Source organism: Vitis vinifera, chromosome 14 (genome assembly GCF_030704535.1).
Source record: "Vitis vinifera cultivar Pinot Noir 40024 chromosome 14, ASM3070453v1".
NCBI classification, from domain to species: domain Eukaryota; kingdom Viridiplantae; phylum Streptophyta; class Magnoliopsida; order Vitales; family Vitaceae; genus Vitis; species Vitis vinifera.
The window spans coordinates 29,947,224-29,960,209 of record NC_081818.1 but is presented as its reverse complement, the minus strand read 5'-3'; the positions used below and the strand labels follow the sequence as shown (position 1 = coordinate 29,960,209).

Sequence of the window (12,986 nt, the reverse complement as noted above, 5' to 3'; positions counted from 1 at the left end):
AAATTGTATTTTTAAAAATGTTTTTATTAAATATAAAAATAATTAAATAAAAGAAAAATATTTAATAATTTTGAAATATCAAAATCACCATACACTTTTTTACATTTGAAAATGAAAATAAAACGGTAGAAATATCATCCAAATCTCTCTACCGTGTGATTCTCCTACTTTTTTTCCTGACGGTTGATCTCACTTCTCGTCTGGGTGCCTCCCTTGCCCTAACATGAAATGCTTATAAATACCATCTTCACCTCCTGAGTCCACAAGAAAGCATGGAGCAAGGGTTTAAGAAGTGAAAAACCCTAAGAATAGATGTTATATTTTATGAGTTGAACCAGCTTTATGCTACAAACCATTCTGTTTTCTTTGCTTTTTATGATCAATTTTGTATGTTTGGGGTCAGACTGAATCTGGGTATTTCATTTTTGGGTTTGAAATTGTTCTATTTAGTTGTATTCTTACCTCTTGGGATTATTTAGCACGAATGGAACGATTCAATAGGGTATTTGCTGATTTATCATGGTGTTTCCATGAAAGGGTGCAGTGTATCACTGCATATCTATCTGCTTATCTGTATTTTGTGGTTGGAATTTTTAGGGTTTATAAGAAGATGCTGCAGAATAGCCTAAATGTGAGTTGACTTCAATATGGCAGCTGGGTTTCCACCCATTTTGTATTAAGTGCTTTTGGGTTGAGATCATAATCCTTTCTGTTGTGATGGGTCAATGGAATAGCTGAGCTCCCTTATGATATATGATTTTGAGGTTTTAGTATATGGTTTAGACTCAATGTAAAGTGAATAAACTGCATTAGTAAAGAGGTTTCATGATCATTGAACGATCAGTTACCTAATCTTGATGTGCAAAAAGAAATGGGGGAATCCGCTTTGCAGCTTAAACATAACATGTTTCGGTTGCCTGTAATTTCCCGAAACTATTCCCGAATTTTAGGCCACAGAGAAACCTAATTGTATTTGCTTGAGACAAAACTGAAATTTGGTCCAATTGATTCTTCTACTGCAATGTGCTTTACTTTTATCAACTTTGATGTTAATATAGTGATTAGATTGCACTAGTACTAAGGTTCTGTGACCATTGAATGATCGGTTACCTTATCTCAATGTGCAAAAGTAAATGTTGGGATCCGCTTTGCAGCTTAAATGTTACATCTTTATTGCTGCCTGTAATGCCCACACATTGTTGAAATGTTTTCGGAAGTGTAAGTGGATTTGTTCGTCTAGTCCTGTTACATCCTGTTACTAGGTGTGCCTTATCTCTTCTATTAACTTTGATATTAACACTCACCATGTTAACTGCCCATTTCGTATATATTATATTTAGTTTTGAAAATGTAAAAATTCCATATTAATGGCTGTACATTTTAGCAAACCATTTCGATGCTTGGTTTGTATAACTTAATTGCATTAGTATTGAGGCCCCATGCCAGCAATTGACAATGCCAGTATAGTATTCATACTTGATTTGACATCAGGTGCATTTCTCTACTAGCATATCAATCCTTAATGTGCAATGCAATTATTTAGATTACATCTTGATATTGTCCTCCAGTAGATTTGGTTTCGATGTATCTTATGAAGGTGGGTTTGATTAGAAAACTAGTATATTTGTTCCCAAACCCATCTAGACAAAAGGGTTGGTATGCATAATGAGCCTAGCGGATCATAAAGTTCGTTTCCAACTTCAAAACTGAGGTTTGGGAACTTGATAAACAGTTTCCTACTAAGCTACAAACTGAAATCCATGTTCTAGTGGGTGATATGTTTATAGACTGTTTGTTAAGATTTGGTGATGGTGATGGATTCCTTGATGATCAATATGGTTATTTAGATTACATTTTGAACTTGCCCCCTGGTAGGTTTGGTTTTGATCAATATTATGAAGGTGGGTTTGATTAACAAACTGGTATGTTTGTTCCCAAACTCATCTGGAGAAAAGGGTTGGTATGATTATTGAGCCTGGCGGACCATAAAGTTTGTCACCAACTTCAAAACTGAAGTTTGGGAACTCGATAAACAGTTTGCTACTAAGCTACAAACTGAAATCTATGTTCTGTAAAACAGTGGGTGATGTGTTCATAGACTTTTTGCTAAGATTTTTCTGATGATAGAATCCTTTTTGTAGGCTTGATAGTTGAATTGCTGGTGGGTCAATATTTTGAAGCGAGCTTCAACAGGATGAAGCATCAATTCATGGTATCTTAGAAACAACTTCATGTAGGAAGCCTTACAAAATTTGCACTATGGCGTTTAAAGCGTCTGAAATTAAGTTTTGAAACCTTGAGAATTCCATGGAAAACATTTTGTTGATGCAGTGTGAAATGTGGAGTAGATCAAGGAGGAAAAGTTCCCCATCGGGCATTGCTTCTAATTTTCCATTCATCTGCATATAGTTTTCAGGTACCATGCCTTCTGTTAATTTCAAACCATGTTCCCTTGTTTTCCAAGATGGTTTAGAGCCCATTTTGCAACTGTTTTTAAAAATGGCCGTGTTCTTTAAAATAGAAAAGAGTCATCCAACTTTAAGAACACGTTTGGCAAATGTTGAACTGAACAATGTTTTTTGAGAATTTGTTTCGAAAATAGGGTGACTTTTTAGAATAAATGTAAGGCGTTTTTTAGTGTCTTGATAAACATTTCAAAACATGGAGAATAGGCTGAGAGCATTCCCCTTGTGCATAATTGTATGATGCTTTCACAGATAATACATACTGTTTTCAAACAGATTTTGATCCTGAAAATAATTTTTGGAAATTGATTTTTGAGAACTGTTTTTGAAAACTTAGTTAAATTGACCCCTAGTCTTTTGTTTGGATTACCAGTCTGTTGGGTATTGTTTGGAAATCATGGCCATTCCGGAAAATGATCTGGGAAATAAATTTGTAGGATTGAAGTGGGGTTTTCATTTCATAAGCTCATGGTTGTATGGAAATCATAGCCATTCAGGATATTTGAGAATTTTATTGGTTGCCCTGAGCTTGGGGCTGTGATTTTGGGCTGAATGCGGCAAGGCCGGGTGGTTGTGAGCAAAGCCCAAAGACGGCCCAAGTTTTGAAATTCTTGATTGGCATTGCCCAAGGCAAATGAATCTGCTATGACTTAGGGGTGGAAATTTGGTCCATTTGCTTGAAGCCTGGTCCATATATAAGCGCAGCCCGGGCAAGGGCTCTCGCTGGTTTAGATCGGCCTGAGCAATGAAGCCCATGCCCCTACCCTTGCAAGGGATGACAATCGGGTGGGCGTAGGTCTGCCTCCTAATAAGACATATTTGGAAGGTTTTAAGAAATTATTTATGTATTTATAGATCAATTTATTTTAATATCATTAAAAATTTAGAATACTAAGGGGTGTGAAAAACCACTTGGGATTAAGGCAGCAACTCGGTTGGGTTGATTTGATTTTGCACTTAATTCTAGTCTGATCCGAATTAATAAACATTCAACTCAAATCTAACCTAACCTCTTAACCCAAAATGCTCAATGTCCGATCCACCTCGGTTTTCCAAACTTGGCTTATATTTGGATTGAATGGGTTGCTTGGGTTGTATAGATCGAATTTGGGTTAGGAAGCCAAAACTTTTGGTCCAAGGTGATGAATAAAATTCAATCCAAATCCAATCTGAGTATTAAACGAACTTGTCTAAAGCTGGCATCCGGATGTCAAGGGCTAGTAGCATGAGCCCCGGGTGCATGGCACGTGCCCAGTAGCAAGTAAGGCCAATTTAATGTGGACCGTTGGTCACAGAGGGAGGTGTATAAAAGACCCATGTGGGATTCATTTATACATTGAAATAAATGTTCATGTACTCTCCATAGAAATTTTTTTTTTTTTAAAAAAGGTTGAAAAAAACAAGGGAAGTCCCAATAAATACTCCCAACACGTGGCCAAAATTTCACCATTTCTTCACAAACTTTTCCATACAGCCTGGCTTCATTATTCATCCATTTAATGTACCAATTTTTTTAAAAAAAAATTATCACCTTTTTATTATTTGTTTTTTAAATTTATGAGATTGCGATATATCAGGAGCATGCTCCATGTGGATCCTCTTGTAAGGTCACCATGGTACGACAATGAAATTGCAACATGGTGATTAGGGTTTGCATTGACTAGAATTTGAATTTGGCAGTCTCCTATTTAATTTTACGTACTTATATTAAATGAAAATGCGGTGAGGTTGATGACTTGGATCGTGTAAATTAAATAACCGCACAAAATGTACACCTATGTAAGAATGTATACGTCATGATTTTGCTTCAAAAGTATTTATCATTTTGCGTTCGTCTAGTATCTCTAAGAAACATCATATTAATCATTAGATTTTTCAAAAATTTGGGTTGATTTATAAATAAATATAATTAAGGTATTATGTAACATTTCTTTTAATTGATTTTACTTTTTGATACGTATTTATTTGGTATTATAAATTGGAACAAAATCATATCATATAAAAAAAAGTACATTTAAATATCATTTGTGATTTGTCGGTGAATGTGATTTTAAACAGAATTGAAAGTCGAATCTGTTGTCATGTTTTTCGAATCTTGATCACATTAATTCATACAAGAACATTGACTATGGTACTAAAAAGTGCTATTCCATACTAAACTTTGACCCCTAATTTACAAAGGTCGGTGAAACCAGCTAGAGAGATAAGGATTAAGGATACAACCCTTGATGTGGATATGCATGCATTGATAGGTCGTCTTCTGCCCAAGGCAAATGGCATTAAGATTGAGGGACTTTACCTTCATTTCCGGGAACTCCCTTGAATGAGACTCCCAATGGGCTTAGGTTTTGGTTTTTCTGAAAAAAATTTAAATTTTAAATTTAAAATAGGTGGTGGGAGGACTTACAAGTTTAGGGAAGACCGAGTAATAAATCTTATGGTATTGTTGGGAGAACGGGAATGTGGAAAATTTATTGTGGCCTTAGAGCACCTGCCTTGTCTTTTCATGACTAGGATTTAGGGTTCAGTGGCGTCATGGTGTACCCTAGGAATACTTGGGATGGTAGATATTTTGGTGGCATTTTATCCAACTTTTTGTTTTTTTTTTTAAAAAAAAAAAAAAAATCCCTAATTGAGCACTAGGTTAGAATCTTTTGCTAATGATGCAGTTTATGACTTATAATTGAATTCCCGAGTTTTTTAATTCTCTAAATTCAACTTGAGGATATACATGCATGTCATTATTGACAGCAACATCTTTGAATATGGTTCCAATGTGATGTTAAATGTGTTGAAAAAAATGGCAAATTGACAAAATAGAATACGGAAAAGTAAACCAATCTCTTGAATTATTAAAAGACATCATCAAATTTTAAAACAATACCTTTAGAATCAAAATTTTCACTCGATTAAGCACGTCTAACATATTTCTTAACAATAGTAGGATCAATCCTATATATATTCTAGTTCTTGGTCAAAGTAAAAGAGTTGTTAGGGTATTGATGGTCCAAGTCCAAAATCAAGACTTAGACTCCATTGAATAGGTTGTTTGTCAATTAAGATATGGTTTATCAAGCTACCTACCCTTTTATCTTCTTCACTCTTAAAGTTAAAATATAATCAAACCTTCACAAAATTCTCACACTATCAAAAATTTCAAAGTACCCTTTTATCAATTATTATTTTTTGAAATATAAGGATTATTTTAAACCATCTATAATTTATATATAAAAGAATTTCAAATTCTAAAAGCTCCTCCTCTAAACCTTTTTATAATTTCATCTCAAATAATTTTAAAATTACAAATTTTTTAAATAACTTTTCTTTTAAATATCTCCTTATAAATTCATTAATTGAAATTATCTCACTTTTAACAAAAAAGGAAGCTTCCTTTTGGGTTTTTTCTTTCTTTCATTTTTATTTTAAAATTCTTTCACCTACAAGAAAAACTCTATAATATAAAAATAACTCTTATATAAAAAAAAATATATCAAATAGAATATAGAATTTGAATAAGAGTCGGTTTCATCCTTCAACTATTAATATGATAAAATTAAATTAGGGAGTTTCAAAGCGTTACACAAAAAGGCAAAATAGATTTGATGAGATTATTTGGTTCCTTGTATTTAAAAGTAGTTCATGAGCCATAAACCACACCATTGATTTGATTCAAGTTGGTTGAGCACATTAATTATGATTTAACATTGAGGTGAATAAAAATTGGCGGTGTACTAAATTAGGCTAAATTTGCAAGCTGGATTCAACTGCTATGGGGGCCATTCAAATATATCATGAAGCTTCCTAGTAATTTATAACTTGTTTGACTATGCTTTCTATCTTATTCTGACTTGAAATAGAGCTTAAAAATTGAAAAAAAAAAAAAAAATTTGGGTACATGTTCTTACTTTTCAACAACGTTTACTAAAAAGTAAATATTGGAAGACAAAAAATTTAATGAGTAGTTGGCTCTCATCAATTCATATTTTGTTATCATGTCAATCAATTGTTTTGTGTAGTTGAAGAGAAAAATATTCATTAGGAATTGATACGGGATATTATTTACTTTGGACTCGTCAAAAAATGATTACATGTTTATTATCTATCTTCCCATCCAAATACATAATAAAATTAAGGTCGTTGATTAATAATATAATCAAGACCCGATAAAAACAATAAAATCAAAATATAAAAGAATGAAAGTTTATACAAAATAATGAGACCTAAATGCACAATTGATCACATTTTTTTTATACTTAACCATAATGATTTTTAATAAACTAATAAATCATTAAAATTATCTTTTATAAGCTAAGAAAATTGACATTTCCACCCGTATGCCTGAAAAATGTATATCCAATGTTGCCTTTCTATCCCTCGGAATATGCCAACATGTATAGAACGACAACATCATAATTAGGAGGAGACACACCCAACTTGAAAAGAAAAAAATGAGTCATTTCACCAACCACCTTAGTTTATTGGCGGAACAAAGTGATGAGATTGGAATCTTGAGAAGTTCACCTGCCTCTGCACCGACTGATATTGTACAATAATGGGTTTGTTTCTTGAATCTGCAATAGAATAGAATATGGTTTCTTCTCTCTTCTCTCCTCTTCGAAATGATGAGATACTGTTTTATATATATACATGGAGAGAGAGATAGAGAGAGCAGACCTATAATGAAGGTTCCTCATGTTGCTTCCTATCACCTTATCTACTTATCTTGTCTATCTATCTATTTATGTCTATACTTAATTTTTTGACATTCAATTCCCGTTTAGATTTTTATGTGGAATATATTATTTGTAGAAAATCCAATAGTTTTTTTATACGTTCATTCATTATATTTTGTAATAAAGTCCATAACCCTTTTGATAATGTTAAATATAGTCTATTATATGTCATCATCTGCATCAAAAACCTTATTATAACTTAAACATATGTATTATAATAGGCAACACTTAACAAGAATCTTAGGACTATAGGGATGACTAATTTGTCATACATTAAAACTCGAGGTATTGATTTTAAGAGCAATTAATATGATAACTTATATTAGGCATTCTTTAAACCTCAGCAATTCCGATTACATACACAATTCAAGAAATAACAATTTTGAAGTAGCTCGAAGGTGAAACAAGAACGGGTTAAACCCATGAAAGTATGATGTATCGGGTTCAATAAAAAATGAAATAAAATTATTAACTTAAAACTAATTCATCAATAGCTTTTATCTCAAATTTGAGCAGATTACAATTTATATCATTATCATTTACATTTACATAAAATTTATTGTAAATTTTCTAAATGAAAATATGTTCTCTTAGATAGCCCTAAAACCATTTTGATAATTAGGCAATAGGCACTTTTGACATAGACTCTAAAACCCCCCACAAAATAAACAAAAAGAAGTTATTGATATGGACAGTTTGCTTCCTAAGTCATAAAAAGCCTAAAACAATGGCTATGAAATGGAGCACAACGACCCAACAAAACCAAACACACTTTGGCATCATCCATGAGGACAAGGATGGATGGGAAACCATGTCCATTTGTAGCTGCTAGGCAATTAGAAATGAGGATTGACAAAAATGGAGAATCATAATTTTGGGAAAAAATAAAAATAAAAAAAGAAGAAAAGAAAAACCTACAATTGGCTCATAATTATTATTCACCCAACCCCTTTTAGCTCAAGGTTATAAGCATGAATTAGGAAAAAAAGAGAAAAAAAAAAATCCCCTATCAAGTAAAGGCATTTTTTTATATTAGAAATTTCTAATAAAAATATTATTAATACAAAAATGTTGAAAAAAAAAAGTCATTTTCATTTTTTAAAAAATATTTTAAAAACCTTGAAATATTTGAAGAATATTAAAATATCGAAATGATACATATTAACTGAACAGGAATGCATACAAAAGTATAAATAAGCATTTTCATCAAGACTAAAGAGGGATTGAAGCATAGGATAAAAGTGAAAAATAATAACTAAGCTAAGATAATTTTGAAGGTCCAGGACCAATTTTGTGAAGGTGGTCCAACGAGGGAACGTGTGACAACTTTGTACACTTAATGCGAAGTCCCTCCCAACTTTATATGTGTGCATGGCTTGTTAACAACATTGCATGGATTTTGTCAGTGACTTGTCCCCCTCCCCCCCAATTATTGTATTATGAAATTTCAGGACCAGACACGTGGAGCCTCTACGACTCATCCACGTCACTCACCAATAATTTCCCTTTTTATTTATTTAATTTTGGTTTTCCCACAAAATCAAAGTCAACATATCAACGGATCTACGGAGGATGGGGGTCCATCCTGGCTATTTCTTGGTCAGACTTTTTTGTGCCTCTGTTGCAGGCTATATTAAAAGCAACTTTTTTTTTTTTTTTTTTTTTTTTTTTTTTTTTTTTTTTTTTTTGTGGGGACTTTGGGACCAAAATCTATATTTATTGTGATATTATCCACACTTGCCCTTGTGGGCTCCTTGATTTATTTGCTGTACTTCCCCTTGGGGAGTGGTGATGGCGAGTTTTTTAAATGATTTTTTTTAAAGAGATTTAGTTGCATTTTGTTTATTTTTTATGGGTCATCCTTAGATAGTTTACCACCCAAAAATATTTTTTGATTTTTAAATAATAATAGTTAAAATATAAATATATATATATATATATATATATATTCATAAAAAAATTAGTGATCAAAGATATGAAAAATAAAACTCATTTATTATAAAAAACATCCAAAAGAAAATGAGGAATTTGATCTAAATACTTATATTTTTTAAATTATTTTCTTTAATTTTAATTTGTTTCACTTAAAAATTTAAAGAGTTGGCAAACTCCAATTTTGTAAAATAATTTCTAAAAATAGATGTTGAAAGATAACCCCAATTTTTTATAAATTAGGCTCTTTTCTTGTCCTATCAAGAGTTTGGTTGATAATAATAAAATATTTTTAACTTTTTAAATATTTAAATTTTTTTACTTTTAAGTAATAAAAATATTTAAAATGATTGTCAAACACATTCTAATATTTATTAAAAATATAAAAAAAATTAAATAATTTTTTTTAAAAAAATAAATCTATAATCTTTATATATATATAATTATGATTAATTAATTAATTACTATAATAGCTGCAAATATCTTTCTTTGTTATTTGCCTTAATACTTATCATTGTTGAGATATAAATAGCTGAATAAGACCAAAAAGAGAGACTAATATGTTTAGGAGAAATGTCTATAATGAAATATTATTTACTAACCTATAATTTTATTTCCATCTATTTTCTTATTCCTATATTATCAACTTTTTAGATGAAAATAATCTTATTAAATTAATTTTTTATATATAAATTTTTTTTAATTAATGAGACTTTTCTACATGGAATATAAAAAATTTAGGGTTTATTTCACGGCATTTTAAAAAATAATTATTACAAATCAAATTTTTAAAAATAACTCTTAAGAGTTATTTTTATACTTAAATAATGAAAGCAATATTTTTTGTTCATTCTCCTTCCTATCTATAAATAAATAAATAAACTTAAATTTGTTTCAAATAATTTCTAAATAATATGAAAAAAAAATATTAATTCCGAATGAATGAACGTATGGAGTAGTGTGTTTTTAAAGATTACAATGTAAGAATTGAAACATAGTACAAAAACTCACCGTCCCAACAAGATTCTTTAATTTTCTTTAATATCCACAAAATTACAAATTTTCAAGCTCCACATGAAACCCTCACCTAGAAAACTCAAAAGAAAATTTTCTCATTTCTTCCTACATTAATCATTGAATTGTCTTTCTATACCACCGTCCAAATCATTTTTTTTTCTCCCATAAGATACGGCTTCTTTGTTTACCAATTATAAAACCCACTTTTTTTCTATCTACTTTCTCCTATTTTCTTTCTCATTGACGGGAACCAAACACGACAAAAGAATTTGATTGCTTATAAAACCAGAATGTGACATGAAACCAACAGCAGTAAAGTTGATCATAAATACACCCCTTAGTGGACATCTCTCTCTATATTTCCATAAATACAAAGGTATTTATTATTAATAAGATTTATTCATTCATTTCATACACTCTATTTAGCATTAGTTTCTGCAATTCCACCATTTCCCACTCTCCACACCCTAGATCTACATTTGAATAATAACTTAAAAAGAAAAAAAAAAGAAAAAAAAAAAAGAAAAAAGAAAAAGAAAGAGAGAGAGAGAGAGAGAGGAAAAAAAATAATATAGATAATCACTGAGTCGACTCCAACGAGTTGCATTCCGATTCTGATCAGTTTGCAGAGAAGGAATGGCAGAGTACTGATAACAAGGACTGAGCGGAAACGGCCGAGCTATTAACAATTGAACTGGTTCTCTCTGTGTGCATGGTGTCCATAAGGTTTTTCAGAACATGGGAGAATCGTACGGTGACGAATTCACCAGATTTAGAATACTGTTCCAGTAATTCTTGTTATCTTCGTAGTAGTCACTGCCACTGCCACTGCAGCCGCCATTGTCAGAGTCTCCGCCGCCGTCTGTGTCTGAGAGGGTCCGGTTGGTTGAGTTGCTGAGGAGAAGCTCGGTGAAGCCCTCGATGAAGTGTCCGCCGTTGACGGTTTTGAGCGACTCTGGAGTCCACGCGCCGCTGTCCATTGGCACGGCCATGTCGTGGAGTGCCGACGTGAAGGACTCCGGCAACTGGGTCGAGCTTCCCATGCCTTTCCACTCTTGTTGGTCGCCCTCGTCTTTGATGATCCCGCCCTCACAAGAGCCTGAGTTGCCCACGAAGTCAATCACCGCCGTGGACGCCACCGCCGCTGCATTCTCGGAGTAGCTAAGCGTCGAAGTAGGAGACTCGAGGTCGCCAGCGACCGCCACACCCCCACCACCACCGCCGCCCCCGCCGCCGCCTCCGCTAGAGCCACCACCTTCAGTTGACTTGGGCCACACACCATGCCAAGCTTTAAGCACGTCAAGATACAGCGGCGGACTGCTAGAAACCGCAGCCGTTTTGCCCCCAACCGCCGCCGAAGTAGAAGCCGAGGGAGTCCCCGGATGATGGTTGAAAGAATTGGAACGTAGCTTGGACTCTCTGACCAATCTAGCTTCCGCTTCGAGGCGAGCGCTCTCCCACTGAGCCATATGGCTGAGATTAGCGGCGTTCTTTGACTGGCCGTCACTGGAGAGTAGAGCATCACTTTTGGGCTTGTGGGTGACTGGATCAATGCCCATTTTGGCCAATCTTTTCTTGAGATGCGTATTCCAGTAGTTCTTGATCTCATTGTCTGTTCTCTTAGGCAAGTGAGTTGCTATAGCCGACCACCTTCAGACAAGACAACAAAAACATAATAGAGACACACCCCCAAAAAATCCCTATAAAACAAAAACGCCCTAGTAACCATCAACTACCACCCCCATTTCCCATTTCAATCAAGATGATAATACAACAAACTAACATCATTTTCTATGTCATTTTGGAGAAAAATTCAAGATTCCTCCCCCCATATTCAAAACCCTTCACATGGATTATGAAGATTTCGAGATGGTTTTGATGCCAAAACAAAAGACATATGGTACATTTTGGAAGCCAGCTTTGGTGATGAACATCAAAGCTTCTTCCACTAATAGCAGGTATTAATTACATCTCAGACACCCACTTCTCAAATTTTAAGACTCAGGACTGGGATTTTCACTGAAAACAGTGGAGGTTTGAGGAAAAAAAATTCAAGAACCCTGCACCTGACTCCTCAGAGAAAGTATTTATAACACTAGTACTAAAACTAATCATAAGAGTCATAACAAGAAAAAATCTACTTTTGTACCTGTTCCCCAAGAGGGCATGGAGTTGAATGATTGTCTGTTCCTCCTGTAAACTGAATTTTCCTCTCTTAATGTCAGGCCTCAGATAATTAGTCCATCTCAGTCTGCAACTCTTGCCACATCTCTGAAGCCCTACACACAACAACCCACCAAGTCACAAAACCCCATCATCAGTAAACTAAACTCAGAAAACCCATCTCCATGCAGAATTCAGTGCGGATGATCACCCGCTTTTGATGGCAAAGCTCGCCAGCTCCCATGGCCGTGTTCTTCAATGTAAGCCAAGAGTTTCTGGTCTTCTTCCGGAGTCCATGGCCCTTTCTTCAACCCCACCTTGTCACAGCATGGTGATCTGCCCATTTTTGTCAGTGAGAACAGAAATAGCGAGGGAGAGAGATTTGTAGAAGAAGAAGAAGAAGAAGAAGTCTCCGAAGAAAAGAAAGAAAGAAGAAGAGAGATGGGGTAGCGAAGAAAGGTCAGCGACATATACGGGATAACGAAATAAATTTTGATCAGAGTATGCGCAAAATCTATTGACCAAAGTACCCTCTAACTCATATGTGGTTGCATTTTTTCATACTCCCCTTTTCACTTGTTACTGTTAATTAATTTCTTCAGCCCAACTTACCATGGTTTTCTTGTTTATCTTCTCGTTTTTGTTAAAGAAATCATTTTAGAATATGATTAGAAAT

The 12,986-nt window shown here is 33.7% G+C and overlaps 1 protein-coding gene and 1 long non-coding RNA gene across 2 annotated transcripts; one reads left to right on the top strand and one right to left on the bottom strand.

Annotated features, from left to right (window-relative positions):
* The first annotated feature begins 156 nt into the window (after positions 1–156).
* LOC109123813 (uncharacterized) lies at positions 157–2,368 on the top strand. Its single transcript, XR_002031674.2, has 2 exons — positions 157–1,262; positions 1,509–2,368. It is a non-coding gene; the product is annotated as an uncharacterized LOC109123813 (long non-coding RNA).
* An 8,138-nt stretch (positions 2,369–10,506) lies between these two features.
* LOC100245564 (transcription factor MYB16) lies at positions 10,507–12,774 on the bottom strand. The gene is made up of 3 exons (XM_002283807.4): positions 12,522–12,774; positions 12,297–12,426; positions 10,507–11,797 (listed from the first exon to the last, which is right to left on the bottom strand). Exons 1-3 carry the CDS (start codon positions 12,652–12,654, stop codon positions 10,879–10,881), a joined length of 1,182 nt encoding a protein of 393 aa, XP_002283843.1. The 5' UTR covers positions 12,655–12,774; the 3' UTR covers positions 10,507–10,878.
* Positions 12,775–12,986: the final 212 nt, after the last annotated feature.